Genomic DNA, 17,083 nt, shown 5'->3' on the forward strand with positions numbered 1-17,083 from the left:
CTCGACATGGCATGGACTCAACAAGTCGTTGGAAGTCTCCTGCAGGAATATTGAGCCATGCTGCCTCTATAGACGTCCATAATTGTGAAAGTGTTGACGGTGCAGGGTTTTGGGCACGAACTGACCTCTCGATGTTCCATAAATGTTCGATGGGATTCACGTCGGGCGATCTAGGTGGCCAGATCATTCGCTGGAATTGTCCAGAATGTTCTTCTAACCAATCGCGAACAATTGTGGCCCGGTGACATGGCGCATTGTCATCCATAAAAATCCCATCGTTGTTTGAGTATGTGAAGTCCATGAATGGCTGTAAGTGATCTCCAAATAGCTGAAGGTATCCATTTCCAGTCAATGATCGGTTCAGTTGCACCAGAGGACCGAGTCCATGCCATGTAAAAACAGCCCAGACCATTATGGAACCACCACCAGCTTGAACAGTGCCTTGTTGAGAACTTGGGTCCATGGCTTCGTGGGGTCTGAGCCACACTCGAACCCTACCATCAGCTCTTACCAACTGAAATTGTGACTCATCTGTACAAGCCACAGTTTTTCATTCGTTTAGGGACCAACCAATATGCTCACGAGCCCACGAGAGTCGCTGCAGGTGATGTTGTGCAATCAGTAAAGGCACTCGAGTTGGTCTTCTGCTGGCATAGCCCAAGGAAGACAAATTTCGCCGCACAGTCCTATCGGACACGTCCCTCGTACGTCCCACATTGATTTCTGCGGTTATTTGACTCAGTGTTGCTTGTCTGTGAACATTGACAACTCTACGCAGACATCGCTGGTCTCGGTCGTTAAGTGCAGGTGGTCGGCCACTGCGCTGTCCATGGTGGGATGTTATGCCTGAAATTAGATACTCTCGCCACACTCTTGACACTGTGGATCTCGGAATGTTGAATTCTCTAACGATATCCGAAATGGAATGACCCATGCGTCTAGCTCCAACTACCATTCCGCGTTCAAAGTCTGTTAATTCTCGTCGTGCGGCCATAATCACGTCAAAGCCTCTTCACATGAATAACTTGAACACAAATGAAAGCCCTGCCAAAGCACTTCGCATTTATACATTTTCTACGCGATACTACTGTCATCTGTATATTTGCATATTGCTATCCCATGACTTTTGTCACTTCAGTGTATATCAAGTGTTCTAGCAATGCTATGAAGAAGGGAACTGTTGTCTCTAAAAACATGTAACCTTCTAAAGAAACTATTCTGAAGGAGATATCACTGATTTGGAATATTTTATTATGTTATTTTTCATAAAACTAGTTTAATAACATTCTGCCATTCATTGTATGTTATGTAATAGATGAAAATAAAAAATAATTGTGAAATAAAAATATTACAAATTTTAAATAAATAAATAAATCATATTACATCAGAACCATACAGCAAAAATAATGCACCTAAATGGTCGAGTTTCTTGTAAATACTGCATGTGTTCAGTAGCTGTTGCATCTACTCTTAGTATTTTCACCACCACTTTTGTCTTTTCTTCAGATTGTAGAATACTATAAGCTTCACCTTCTACAGCTTGGCCATACCATGCAGTGCCAACTTCACGGAGATACTTCAACTGGGTCCTTGGGAAATTTATCTGATGTTCATCTATAAAACATACAAAAGCATCAAATATAAAAAATATATTCCTACAATTCTATAATTTATTTAGTCATTATGAATAAATTAGCAGAAAACTTAACTAATGATGTAAAACATAGGGACAGGACTGATACACTAAATAAGTAATTAAGTGATTTCGTTAAACATATATTTTTCAGTTATTCTAATCCTCGGGAAAACTAAACAACTGTCTAATTAAAAATATATATTTCTGTATAATATACACTTCGAAGAAAATTACCAGTTACAAAGTGGTTTGAGTATGACCATCAATTTTGTTTCCCATATCCATTTTGTTTCCCAAAATCTTTATTGTAAATGAAAGAGTTGAGCATATCACCCTTTTAATGCACTCCCTTCCCAGAGTCAACACACCAACATTATCGTAGCATTTCCATACCCTTTTCTTAGCAGTTTTTCACCCTGACTGTGAATCCACTCCCAAATACTGATGCAACAGCACTGTGCATGACTGCATGCCTTCAAAGTAAGATTTAAGCATAGGACTTGAACTAGTGGATTCATGTTTTATTGACAGTCACTAGAGACTTCCAAAACTCTTCTCTATATTGTGTTTGGAGTCTCTACTTAATTTTAGATGACTGGACTTCTTCTCAAACAAGAAATCTGATCACAATGCATTGTTCTAGACTTTGAGGGAGCTGTTGTTTGCTCACGACATTCATGACTGCAAGACAGGAGTCAGCAAGTTTCTAATCTGCATAGAAGGTCAGGTGAGGGCAAGATCAGGTGCTGTGTGTTTTGTACACACTCAAGGACACACAACATTGTGCATAGGTAGTGGTCTGTGCCAGCAACAGTCCAGGCCAAATTTGAATCCCTTATATATAAGAAATAAATCAAAATCAACTTCCAGACCCTAACAGTCTAGCATTTTTGAAATTGTTTGCCATTTGATTAACAAAAATGGCATAATTTTCAATTTTACAAATGATACATTAATGAGGACAAATTTTCATACATATCTGTCTAGCAGTAGCCATGCTGGTGATGTGCAAATAAAAATGATGTCAGTACAGAAAGGAGAAAAAAAGTGTGCGAGGGCACACAGGAATGATATAAACAATGAAACTTCCATTATATGTTTCAGAAGGCTTCTCTTTCATATAAATATATATATACTTCATAGTTGCATTTTAAAGGCTTGGAAGGAATAATTTTTATCAGCTAGCAGTATATCACAGTGGTAAGCAGATGAACATGCCAAGTTGAAAACAGATAGTTCCACACAGAACCTACCTAAGTCAATCTGAAAAACGAGCAGTGAACGAGAAAAAAAACGAGTTATGATTTCCAAGATTGACTATTCATGATGTTATGCATAAAAAAATATGTATATAAAAGTTCCAGATAATGAAAGAAATATAGCTGTTTCAGATTGCTTTCTCAGATAAGACAACTTCCAATTCTTGGATTATATTAATATATGTGCATACAAAGCATATCTGAAATAACCTGTCCAAAACTGAATACTACCTTCCACAACTGAGCATTTGTTGCAACTTAACTTAATGACGAAGTAAGTCATCAGCCTGCAATTTTTTTTTTCGAAGGCCACACCTGCAATTTTTTTTTTTCCAAAGGCCAAATGGTTATAGGAAAGCTTTTCTTAAACATGCCCAACAATATTACAGTTCCTTAATTACATCATTTACAATTTATAGTGATATTACAATTGGATGGACCCCTGCCACAATACAACTACAAGACAGGTAATGGAGTTTCTCGACATGAAATTGTTTGATATGTTGAATGTAGATAGAAATTCCCTGACCTCAAGAGCAGCTATAATTGAGTTAGCTCTAATTGCTTCCAATAAATTTTGATGAGTTTATCATCAAAATGTGTATCTTTATTTCTAGCTACTCTATAACATAAGAAACTAACACACTACCATTACCATTTAGAATAACATGCATTTTATTTACATAAAAATCTCTATATACAGCCAAATCTTAATTTAATTGACCAAGATTTAATGATTTTCTCAAAGAACCAATTTTCCCCCATTTCATTGACTACAGTTAATTTTTTGTATGATATGAGTTTTGGGATCTGTTCATGAATAATGACATTTAAACAAGATTTACTAACTACATTTGTATAATCATTTGTTTTACCGTATTCTTTGTCTTCTCATAATCCATTCATTAAGATGGTATTTAGATATTTAAGAAAACATAAAATGAAATAAATATATGTGATATATCTTGGAAAAGCTGGTGCCATATTAGATGCATAAAGAAGAAACTTGAAGAGATGGGCAAAATAAATATTTTTTTTTATTATTATTCATGGCTGACACACGAAATGTGTGATCAATGAAAAATTCATTGATCTAGTGCAAAGACATATTCAGAAGAAAGCTAGCTTTAAAAAAAAAAAAAAAAGAGAGACTGGCTATAACACACCTGCAATTTAGCATTACATAAAATCATATGATGCATATTAATTTTGAAATGATGCAGTTTCAGGGTTCGTAGCCACATTTTAGTTAAAAAAATAAGCACTTTTCAAGCACATTTTAAGAAAAAAAAAAAAAAAAAAAAGCACCTGTCTAATTACATTATACACAACTGCATAACCTTAAAAGAAAAATTAAGACTTGTAACTTCAAATATGAGAAATTCAGTATTTATTAAGGGAGAATGAGCATTACTCAAACATGGAAAACAATTATATATATATATATATATATTTTAATTTTAAATAACAGTTCAATTTACAGAACTAGTTTACAATGAGAGGAAAAAACTATACAGAACTAAATTATATTACAAGATTTAATGATGAAATTTCAGTTCAAAATACAGAAAATAAATAATAATAAGCTATATTTATTATATTCATTTGGCACCTAAAATTAAATACAATTTATTTTCCCACTCATATTATTATTAAAATAATTTAACTTAAATCAAACTTCTGAACATTTTCTAAGTTTTCATTGTATAACAGATATTAACATTCATTGTATAACAGATAACCCTTAACAGATATTGCAAGCAAAGTAATTTAAGTAAAAATAAGTAAAAAAAGGAACTTTTTTGAAATGAGAAGATGCTTCAGGCGGTCATCCTTTAACAGTAAAAGCTTAACTAATTGGCATACTCGGAAATTGTAGAATATCTGAAAATTCCGGATAATCGAGCGTAACTGATAAAACTGGAAGGGGGGTAGATTGTAGTCATTCTTTAGATTTTCCAGCTAAATAATGCTTTTGACATTTCAATATATGCATCATATAAAAAGCCCAATGGAACTGAAAAATAATCTGCTTAGCAAGCACACAGTAAAACTTTTTTATCTCTGAGAAATATCACAAACGTTATTGAACAATACAAGCGCCTTAATTCTTCTGCATGTGATATTACGCAATCGGAATCAACAGCTGCCGGTATTTGGAGAATAAATAACTAAATAAAGGAAAAAGCCCCTTTGCTTTGTCTGGTTTTCAAAGTCATGCGCCCATGTGGCATATTTATCATTGAGCAGGACACTGCCATATTCATATTGATTAATAAAGAGATTTACTAAACAAGGGTGTTTTTCATAGTAATTTTGAACAGACTGCGTTAAATTTCTGGAATAGAATCATTCTTCGCTTGGGTTGGTACACAGCAGAACTTTTAGTCCTATTCAATCCAGATTAGAAAGTGATCAAAATAAAAAAAAGTCCCTTGCTTTGCCGCAAACTGTAATAGTTTCAATGCTCGAGATTCTGTGGAGAAAGGGGAGAACCCCCAACTTTCGTACTGTATAATGCATTGGCAAAAAAAAAAAAAAAAAAAAAAAATTTTTTTTGACTATTTGATTACTTTCACTTTATTTATGTCATTCTGAATATTATTCCTTAGAAAACTAATCTGTGTTAAAACACACTTATCCATTTTTGAAGTTTAATCAGCAGTTACTGCAAATATATTATTATAAATATTCATACCTATGCTCATAATAAGCGTGAATATGAACTGACCATGCGGAACAAGAATGTAAATTATTAAAATCTTGATAGAAATTCAAACGTGTGTAGTATTGGGTGGGAGCAAAAGAATACGGAACGTATTAGAATTTTCTACAACTTTTGCAATTCTTTGACCAATAGAACGATGTGCATCTGTCTGCACTCGCGTACACCAAAGGTTATGTTAATGCAGAGAAAGGGGCGGAAAGCTATTTCTGGGAGTATGATTCACCATTTGACATTCCATATAAGGAAGAAAAGTTGTTTATTTAGTTTCGGCTTTGGTATGGGAAAAAAATGTGCATTCATTAAAAAAAATAAGCACTAAAAAAAAAAAAAAAAAAAAAAAATAAGTGCTTTAGAGAAAACGTAAGCACCTAGGGCTTTTATATCTTATTTTCAAATATAAGGACTTATAAGCACTTCTAAGAAGTGCTATGAACTCTGAGTTTATATATTTCAGACTGTCATTAATTTTAGGACAGAAAGGTAGAAATACACAAATTAAAATGAAGAATAACAGAGGCTACTGCCTATTGGAAGTTTGCTTCACATATTTTTACTTGCATATCTACCCTTCAAAGAGAGAATAGTGATACAAAATCCTTTTTGAAAGGAAAATATTAGAACAGCAAAATAAAAGAAATATAATAAACAAAATGTAAATTGTTAAATTTTGCACTTAAATTTTTAAATAATACACAACATTAATTTTGAGAACTATAGCTTTCAGAACAAATCAATTTTTAGAATTATACTGAGTCCAATCTGGAAAAAGATCTTGTTGCTCAAAAGTAATTCTTAAGAGTCCTGTTAATTATATATCAGTAAAATTTTAAAAAGTTCCTGATTTGGGGAGGTCCACATCATGATCATGTTTCTTCATGACAGATTTTTCAGATTTTTTTAACAGAATATCATAAATATAAAAATTTTCTCACTTATTACTTATTTTTAATAATCATAACAAATTTCGAAATTTTATAACAGAACTAATTTTCATATCCATAGCTTGCATTTTAATATCATAAATATAGCAACAATCTTATTGAAATTATAGTTTCACTCTTATTATTACATTTCTAATTTCCTTGTTTTTAACAAAAGTGAAACATCCCTCTTCAAATAGAAAGATTTCCATCAGTTTGAGCATATCCACTTTTACTGACTGATGCATTAATTCACCAGTGGTTAAGGGATGTTCAGCAGTTACTTCTAGAGGCCTCCATTCAATAGATAAGGGAACACCTTTGTAAACTGCCCTAAGACATTCCATTATATATATTATTTCTATATGAAAAAATTACTTTTTTATGCAGTGATAGCCTTCAATTTTATTTTGTGTGAGGAGGGTAAAAGGAACAATGATTCAGAGGTAAGCCTATGTTTTTGAGCCAGTATTCCCTCAACATATCGTATACTTGCATTCATTTATTCATTAACTATTACATTCATTTACCACAATTTCAAATTATTTTCTGCATTAATTTCATTTCTTAATAACATTCCTCATTTAATTGTATTACAATTATTCAATTTCTTAAATTATTAATACTTCTATATTCATTAGAATACTATTCAGTATCAAAATATTAGTATTTGCTACATTATACTTGAAACACAATTTTATTCCCATTTTCTGTCTTAGCATTCAAAACTATTTCATTTATTTTTTATCTCAAGTTAATTACAAAATTCTTAGAAATAATCTCATTCTCAAAATAATTTCAAAAATCCTAACATTAATGCAAAAATTTTTTTTAATAAAATTCAAAAATATAATTATTAATTCCAGAGAAATAAATGTAACAATCTCCACTAAATAAAAAAAATCTTAAAACTTGTTACTTAATTTTTAAACAAATTTTATAACATTAAAATTAAATTTCTAATACGATAAAATTTTAATTTGTTATCATTCTCATAATAAACTGCACATTTTAATCCAGTACAGTAAAAAAAAAAAAAATTTACATAAATTTCAATAGTTATACTCATAGTCTTAACACTTGAAAAACATGTTAATCTATCACTTATTCTCTTACTTTTACATTAAAGAGAACTATATTGATTTATTTTATGCAAGGTACATTTAGACATTAGATATACATTTAGACACCTTAATTATCTTTTTTTGGATATTTCCATATACATGTCATGATACATGCGATGACCATCATGCACACAAATATTATTTTTTCCCTGTAATATATTTTCAAAAAAGCACATTCACCTTGCATTCAGTACAAAAGGATAAATTATATAATGGTTAATTGCATTACAAATAACTACTAAATTCAAATCTATTTATATTTTCTTATATTTTCCTGTAATACTGCATTTTAAAGCTTAAACATAAAGCTATGATAAATGGTTTCTTTTCAGTTCGCTGAATTAAGAATCTAAAAATGTGTAAAAAAAGGAAAAAAAAGCAAAATCAGCATGCATGGCTGTTTCACTTTAACTTTTGTTAATATGTGCAAAGGAATAAAATGCAGCAGCAATGATTAATGACAAAAAGATTACTTATTCTACTTACCAAACCAGTCTTGAAGAGAGACTTTACCGAAAGATCCCATAAAACGAGCAGGACGAATATTTTCAGAAGTAGATTCTAAAACACGACTCCTTATTTCTGGCAGAGGTTCAAATACTACTTCATCTCCACTAATACCAGGTGGTAGGCTGAACTGACTGCTCGATGGAGGTGGGAAAATGGTAAATTCTGTAACATTTTGTGAAGGTGGCACAGATGTTTCATGAACTGAATTAAGTCTGTAATGGCGTTGAGTTAGCTATAAAATAACAAAATTTCAGATTATACTACAATAATAATTCTATGATTAAAAAGACAAAAATTAAATTGTCTAGGAATAGGAAATTTATTTCTTAATAAGAATGATTTAACACAGGAGTTTTTAAAGGAAAGGGACTCTCCTTATATAAAGTACAGAAGCCAATGAAAAGGTATCACAAAAGACATGTCATTTCATCAGGGCATGAACTTCAAATGAACTACAAGTTTTAATGGCTTTTACTATAACATCACTCACTGCTGAAATAAATTAAGAGAATTTTCATATTTGATCAACGATCTCCAGAACTACTGGACAGATATAATAAAATTTAGTGTGAACATAGGTTGACATAATACTGCTACGGATTTGGTATTTAAATAGCTAATGTTAGTTGAATTAAAAATTAAATTGTTCTATTCCCCATGCAGTGTAGCGCGTGATGAATATTATAGGAAAGCTAAGCCGGAAAATTAAAAATACAACAGCACGTGCATTTAACATTTAATAAATAAATATCTCTTTCTGATTTCGAGAAAATTCCTGAAAATTCTCGCGCGCGATTTAAAATCTTATAAAAATGAGGAAAACTTCTCAATTCAGTTGTTGTTAGTTAGTTTGTTGTTGTTTTAAGAGTTTGTTCAGAAAACTGCTCTTGTTGACTGTAGTGAATTCGCAGATTAGCTTTCTTTAGCTGTTTTGAATTAAGTTCTGTTGAACATTTGAGTAGTTAAAAGATAACTACAGTGAGATATTGTAATACTGCACGGAAACTTTAGGAAACTTAAGCACATTTGTTGTGATAATAATAAATTTTGTTCATTTTTCATCGTATTTGTGCATTCATTTCGTAACGAACCCGTACGCACGCAACAATTTTTGGTGTCAGAAGTGGGATTTTTAAATGCCAATTACAAGAGCGATGGAAGAGCAATTCAGGCAATTAAAGACTGCATTTGCTGCTTTCCGAGAAAAGATGGAAGGGGCAATTAACTCTGTTAAAGAGGAGATGAAATTTGGGCAAGAATCTGTTAGAGAGGAGATGAAAACAGTCAAAGAAACATGGATGCTAGTCAAGAAGAGATGAATTTGGGTCAAGAATACGCTAAAGCGAAAATGAAAGCGGTTCAAGAAAAGATGGAAGCTCTTAAATCAGAAATGAAAGTGGGCCAAGAGGAAATTAAAAGAGAAATAACATGCATAATAGAAAACAAATTTGAAGCTATAGAAGACAGTACTGACACGGTTGAAAACAGAGTTGGAGAAATTGAAGAAAAGGTTTCTGCTGTCAAACAACAAATCGAACAAAAAATTGATGACAGAGTTTCTGCAGTTGCCAAAGAAGTGGATAATTTAAAGAAATTCGTAGCGACGGCAGGGAGCAATTCGAATGGTTTTAAAATTTTTATCAATGCCTGCTCATCCGTCTCTGAAACTCCAGGGAAGACCTCCTGGCAAGTGTATAAGACCCAATTTTCTATCATTGCGGATGCGAATGGATGGGATTCCCAAACTAAGGTCTGTCATCTCACCGCTTATTTGAGAGCAGACGCAGCGGACATCCTTCAGACTCTTCCCGAAAACCAAAAGATAGATTTCGAAGCTCTGTCCGGCGCATTGGAGCTGCGGTTTGGAGAGAAACGTTTGAAAGACTACAGTAGACTTCAGTTAAAATCCTGCCAACAGAAAAATACAGAAACACTTCAGGAACTCGCCACAGATGTTGAAAGGCTGTCCCCGCTCGCCTTTGCGGAGTGCCTGACAGAAACAAGGGAAATCCTGTCCCTCCAATACTTCATTGACGGCATCCGGGATCCTGAAATACAGAAAGCTCTATGAATGGCGGATGTTAAAGATCTTAAAAGTGCTCTAGTGTACACCATGAAATTCGAGGCAGCCCAGCAAGCAACTCGTACAGACCGCCACCCAGTCAGAGCTGCTCAAGTCCAAAAGCCAGAGGACCAAATGGCTGCCCGTCTAGATGATTTAACTCAACTCGATGACTTGAGATGGAATATTGGTGACAATAAACCGACTGTAAAATGTTGGAGCTGAAGGACACATACAACAGAACTGCAGAACACCTAAGGGCACGGATGTAAACACCACTCCTAGCAAGCAGCAGGGAACTAATTAGTGGCCATCTCGCGGGGCGGAGGTTGCCAGATAATGAAAAGCCCCAGTTTAAAGCGCTAAGATTTCTGCAGTGAGAGGCGGCAGTAATGGACTTTGCATAATAGGACATATCAATGGAGGTCCCTGCAATATGACGATGGATACAGGAGCCAACGTTACCATCATCTGAAAAGATTTGGCTCAACAACTGGGAAGCAAACTTATCTGGACGCCGCCGTGCATTACGCTCCAGACTATGTCCGGTAAGAAGATCGACATCGATGGAAAAATAAACATTAACATAACATTTGGAAGTGCCGCCTACCATCACACGACATATGTAGTAGAGATTACAGATCCTTGCACATTCGGATTGGACTTTCTAAGGAAATACAATTTTTCCTTGGACTTTAAAAATAATGAATTACATTTTGCATCTGAGCACATAGCCCTATTTGGAATTAATAATGAAGGAGTTAAATCTAGCCACAAAATCATAGCTCAAGACCACATTACAATACCCGCAAGAACAGAATTTTTACTTCCTGGATCCATAGCCGAAAACAGAGATTTCCGCTACGGCATCATAGAATATCCCAATAACTGTAATAGCCCAAAAGGAGTACTAATAGCCTCAACACTCGTCGACCTATCGAGAACGGTTATCCCGGTAAGAGTTGCTAATGTAACTGAGAAGGCGTCGACCTATCGAGAACGGTTATCCCGGTAAGAGTTGCCAATGTAACTGAGTTATTAAGAAAGGTGAAGTGGATGCTGCTTGTACTCCAGTAACTAGCATTGAAAGAAACAGTAACATCCCAGAATCCGTGTCCTCAGAGAGCATTACATCGGAGTTATTGCAGAGTGCGCAATTAAATGATGAAGAGAGGAATGCTGCCGATCGCGTCATTAAAGATCTTCAAGTTGTTTTCTCCCACTCGTCTTCTGACATGGGTTGAACCAGTTTGATACAACATAGAATCGATACTGGCGATCATCCCCTGATCACGCAATATCCAAGATGTCTACCGTTTGCTAAACAGGAAAAGGTACGAACACTTTTAAAGGATATGGAAGAAGGCTATGTCATCGAGCCTTCAGCAAGTCCATGGGCATCTCCCATCGTTCTTGTCAGAAAGAAAGACAGCTCAACAAGATTTTGTGTTGACTATCGCCGGTTGAATGAGGTTACGAAGAAAGACAGTTACCCTCTTCCTAGAATTGATAACATTCTGGACACACTTTCTGGAAGCAACTAGTTCTCAACACTTAATTTAAAGAGTGGGTATTGGCAAGTAGAAATACATCCTTATGACAGAGAAAAGACTGCATTTACTACTAGACATGGACTTTGGCAGTTCAAGGTGATGCCGTTTGGACTAATTATAAATTAAACTGCTTTATTCCCGTGCAGTGTAGCGGGTGTCGAATATTATAGGAAAGCTAAGCTGTAAAATTAAAAATACAAGAGCACGTGCATTTAACATTTAATAAATAAATATCTCTTTTTGATTTTGAGAAAATTCTCACGCACGATTTAAAATGTTATAAAAAGGAGGAAAACCTCTCAATTCAGTTGTTGTTAGTTAGTTTGTTGTTGTTTTAAGAGTTTGTTTAGAAAACTGCTCTTGTTGACTGTAGCGAATTCGCGGATTAGCTTTCTTTAGCTGTTTTGAATTAAGTTCTGTTGAACGTTTGAGGTTAGAAGATATCTACTGTGAGATATTGTAATATTGCGCGAATATCCGAGAAAATTTAAGCATTTTTGTTGTGATAATAATAAATTTTGTTCATTTTTCATCGTATTTGTGCAATCATTTCGTAACGAACAAGTACGCACACAACAATACATACAAAATAAACATTCAACAGTTATAATAGACACACATGTTCATGTGTAACACTCATGGAAGTTTGAAGGCTTGAAACAGCGGTTGCTCTCTCCATGTGAAAGTATGGTGAAAAATGGTGTTTAAGCTAAAACGGGACTTATCAGTGAACAGAACGGTCACCCATTGTTCCGTACTCCAAGCACTGCTGCCTGCACCATGCTAATCGGACTCTCCTGTGAGTAGATGTGAATGGTATGCAAACAGCTGGTCTTCTAGCAAACAACCCTCTCTCATTCAGTCTTCTGGAAATAGTCACCCTTGTTACATGTGTTCCTGTGGCTGCATACAGGTCCTGAGAGCTGAGAAGCTGTAGCCCCTCTATTACGCCTCGCTAAAATGGACAAATAGCAGTCTTCTGTGGCCATCGTGGCTCTCGGACGACCTTGCCCAGGCTTTCTCTCGATGGATCCAGTATCCTAGAACTGTTTCCAAAGATTACACACGATGCTGGGCATTAAAATCTCTGCATATCTGGACTTGCGATTGGCCTGCCTCTAATCTCCCCACAATTCGCCACTTCATTCCATCATCTAAACATTTGTAGTTACTCATTTTTACTGATCCAATATGAATTTAACCGATTTGCTGCAAGATAACACCAAGAAATTTGCCGAGGTGTACTAGCAAACATAATTCGTCTTACCCTCCACACATGCTTATAAAGCATGTTTTTCTGCTGGCTCCACCTACAAACACGCGTACGCTTACGTATTTGCCACTTACTTATTTGCCGTATATTTTTATCTAGAAGCAGTGGTTTTTCCTTCAGTTCAGTTCTTTTCATGCAATTTTATAAAATATACAAATTCTTTTAATTTATTTCACCAGTGTACTTTAACATCACTCAGCTTGGTGTATTAACCCTCTAGCCAGCCAGATCATGTGTGTATTGGGTCAGTCCATAAATTTGTGCGCATTTTTTGGTAAATTTTTAAATAATATAAAAAAACACAATTTAACCCTTTTGCCATCCTCTCCTGTCCACGAAAATTTCTCCCCAGCGGATTTCTGTTTTTCGCAGTGTGTAATAAATTTAACATTATTTTCTCTGTACATCATAACTTTCCATACATAACTTTCGTAGTGGATGAACGTAAATGAATATTAAATAAAATAAAGCATAATGGAAAAGTAATAATATCTCTTCTTATTTCTAACAGCAGGATAATTTGATAACTGATCCAGGCGGTCCACTCCTCCGATTTTGTTGCTGTAATCTTTTACAATTATTGGCTCTTTTACAGTTCTTTTCCGTGTTTCAACATCAATCATCGTGTTATTATGGACTGCACTCATCAAATGTATATCCTTCTTGTCTTTCCAATTCACAACCTCATTTTTTCTCTTTTTCTGCTGAGTAGACATTGAAGCCATCTCTCACTGTCTTGTATCTTATGTAAAATGGCGTGAATATTCATAAAACGCGGGGAAATTCAATTTAAAATAGAATGCTGATTAGTGTTGCCCTCTAGGAGGTATTGGAACAAACAAAAATAAAAACTCAAACAAGTACGCATTTAAAAAGTGTTTTAAATGTTTAAAATCTTTAAAATGTAGAAGCGCGTTACGGCCGCCCTGCAGAAGTTTTAAAATGTAGAAATGCTTGAAGTGCATTACGGCTGCCCTGCAGAAGTTTCACTTGAATGCGCTAGACGCGTTACAGACGACGAAGAGGTTAATAAATTATATATTTTTCTCCATTATCTGCAATGTCTTGCCATCTTACAGGCAGCTTTTTTATGCCATTGCTGTAGAAAGACTCTGGTTTTGATGCAAAAAAAAACTTGAAAGTCCATTGTGTACATCCTGTTTAGAGTTTAATTTTTCCCCCAGTAAAACATTTTGTAAGGCACAAAATAAGTGAAAATTACTTGGGGCAATATCTGGGGAGTAAGTAGGTTGTGGCAAAAGCTCCCAATTAAATTCACTAATTTTTTGTAGCGTTGTTCGAGACGTATGCAGTATAGCGTTATGATGATGAAACAACACTTTCTTGATATTCACCAATCGTGGGTGTTTTTTGATCAATTTTGAGTTTAGACAGCAAAGTTGTTCACTATAAACTTCTGAATTAATTGTTTGATTTGGTTCTGACAGTTTTAAACTTCCTGAACGGGGATTATCGTCAATGCTGTTTTTTCCAACTTAAAAATTTTTAAACCATTTCTGGGAAGTCCTTACACTAATAGTGTATCACCATGCACATTATTAATTTTTATCGCTGCAAACCTGGCAGATTCACCACACGAAAATAAAAAATGTGGCACGGCACGTTTGTACTGATTATCTATCTATATTCATCTTCTATGGGTACTAAAATGCGTTTGATATTTAAGAAATTTGGTGATGAACTGAATAATAAGCTAGTCAAACGACGGCAAGATTCAACAGGGTCAAAATTGTATTTTTTTAATAAATGCGTCATAGTGAATTCCATGCATACTCTTAATTCGCACGAAGTTACGGTCTTACCCGATATGTGTGCCTGCAATAGAACATTTTTATAATGCCTTTAAGTAATTATACACAAATGTATCTTGAAATATACATAAGAAGAAATTAAAGCAGTATACTAAAACAATGCAGGCATAAAGTGGCAGGGGCATTTTGGTATTGTATTCAAGAAAATGCTTTCCTATAGCAATTTTGATAAATTTTGGATTTTAAAGTCAAACCTTTGCCAGCTAGAGGGTCTAATGACATGCTAAAATTAAAAAGCGTGCCAAAATATCATCTTTATGTCTTCAGGCATATTTTTTCATCATAATGTTACTTATAACTAATTCAAATTCAAATCCCTTTGGCAGAAAAATGTGCACTCCCTAAAAATTTTATTCAGAATTTCTAGAAGTAATGCCTTGGAAACAACTAAAATGAGACAAATAGCATATCCTTAATCACAGAACTAACTAACCATTTCAGTATTATTTTGCTTTTTAATATTCAGTTCACTTTCTAAAAAAAATACAGGCCTTTAGGTAGTGTGGGGGGGGAATCCTATGCTGAATATCTGATAGTAAAATTAAGCAAAATATACCTGTATTTTTTTGAGTCTCTATTTTTATAAACTTTAACAGTGGTTCAAAAGCATTTTATATATATTAATGGTAGTCTTGGTTACTAACTCCTATTTTGTATACCAATTAATAAAATTAAGAAAGCACTGCAGTAATAATTATTATTACATAAGAGGGCATGCAAGTGAAATAGAAAAATGCTAAAGTAGAAAATTAAATTAGGCAAAAAAAGCAATTCTAGAGTGTCACAGCAAAAATTTTTTGCTCCTGAAAGAGACAGACCTATGCTAGATCATCTTCAAAGCTGGCAGGGTCTTATTAAAAATCAATGCCAATCTAAGGCTGCATTTTTGCCTAATTTTGAAAGAACATGTATCAAATTGACAAAATGGAGTGGTGGATATGAATACATTTTAATTAATTAGACTGTAATATTAAAAAAAATGCTTTCAATTATAACTATCAGCACAATACTGCATATGCAGTTAATAACAATTCATAAATACAAAAATAGTTTTTATAAATTTAAAGGTATTAAACAAATTATATATACCACTACTATAAATAGTTGTAAAATAGTTAAAAATAGTATATATAGTTATAGTTGTAGAGAGTTATAACAACTATATATAGTAAAATAGTTATAGTTGTATATAGTTAAAACTGTTAGTATATATAGTTAAAACTACTAGATATAGTTTTTTATAAACTTGAAGGTACTAAAAACAAACCACATACAAGTGAAAAATTTATGAATATGAAATAAAATTTAAAAAATAATAAAAAGTTCTAAATTATAAAATTTTACAGGTAATGTTCTGTTATCAGGACCAGATTCAGAACTGTAATTATGGATGTAGGTGATCATGTATGCATGTATATATGTACTTACGAATGTACTATGTGTGCATATATATATGCACATACATACACACAGTTCTGAATCCGGTCTTGATAACAGAACAGTACCAACTTACAAGTACTATATGTTCCATAGCTTAATATTTCCTGAAAAATAGGCTAAAATTAGCCTGGACTGTAATAAGACATTTTCATATTTAATAAGACATTCTGAAACATTGAAAATTTCTTTAAAATATTAATAGAGTATATATTTGTAATAAATTTGAAATTAAAATTCACTTCTTTTGTATTCCTACAGGTTTCATTCAAAAATTAAAACTATTTACGCTAAACAAAATTAAAGGAAACACTAATACAGTACTGCTTCCTTCTCATACTGAAGTCAATGAACTATTAGTAAAGTTTACACGTAAATTAAATACCAGCAAAGTGCAGAAAATATTTCAAAAATACATGCCTTTTTCCATTTATTGCGGCACCACATACAACCTATGAAAGCAATAATGATAGTTGAAACCCCAAAGGCACTTGCAGCAATTAATATCACAGAATTGTCCATGTTACCTAATAAAATGTATGATTATTAAGCTTACAAAAATTATATAAATAACCTGATAAAAAGAAATTTTTTTATCAGAATGATAAAAATTTGAAAATGTTTGAAATAGAGAAAAAAGGAGAGGAAGATATAGTGCAATTAGGATAAAATGCAATTAACACTCACATTTCTATTTTTTGACAGGACACATAACATTCATTAATACATAAATGAATAGTACTAGTTAA

The 17,083-nt window shown here is 33.5% G+C and overlaps 1 protein-coding gene across 1 annotated transcript in view; it reads right to left on the reverse strand.

The window, feature by feature from the left end:
• The window catches only part of LOC118181910 (serine/threonine-protein kinase LMTK1-like), a 68,526-nt gene that overhangs the window by 36,435 nt on the left and 15,008 nt on the right, over positions 1-17,083 (reverse strand). The window contains exons 2-4 of the mRNA XM_035351144.2: positions 16,755-16,861; positions 8,154-8,409; positions 1,413-1,614 (exon numbers count right to left, since the gene is read on the reverse strand). Coding sequence (XP_035207035.1) covers positions 1,413-1,614; positions 8,154-8,409; positions 16,755-16,861 — 565 coding nt within the window. The remainder of the gene's footprint in view (positions 1-1,412; positions 1,615-8,153; positions 8,410-16,754; positions 16,862-17,083) is intronic.

Source organism: Stegodyphus dumicola, chromosome 8 (assembly GCF_044657685.1).
Source record: "Stegodyphus dumicola isolate Sdum_Otavi_A_Nest chromosome 8, ASM4465768v1".
NCBI classification, from domain to species: domain Eukaryota; kingdom Metazoa; phylum Arthropoda; class Arachnida; order Araneae; family Eresidae; genus Stegodyphus; species Stegodyphus dumicola.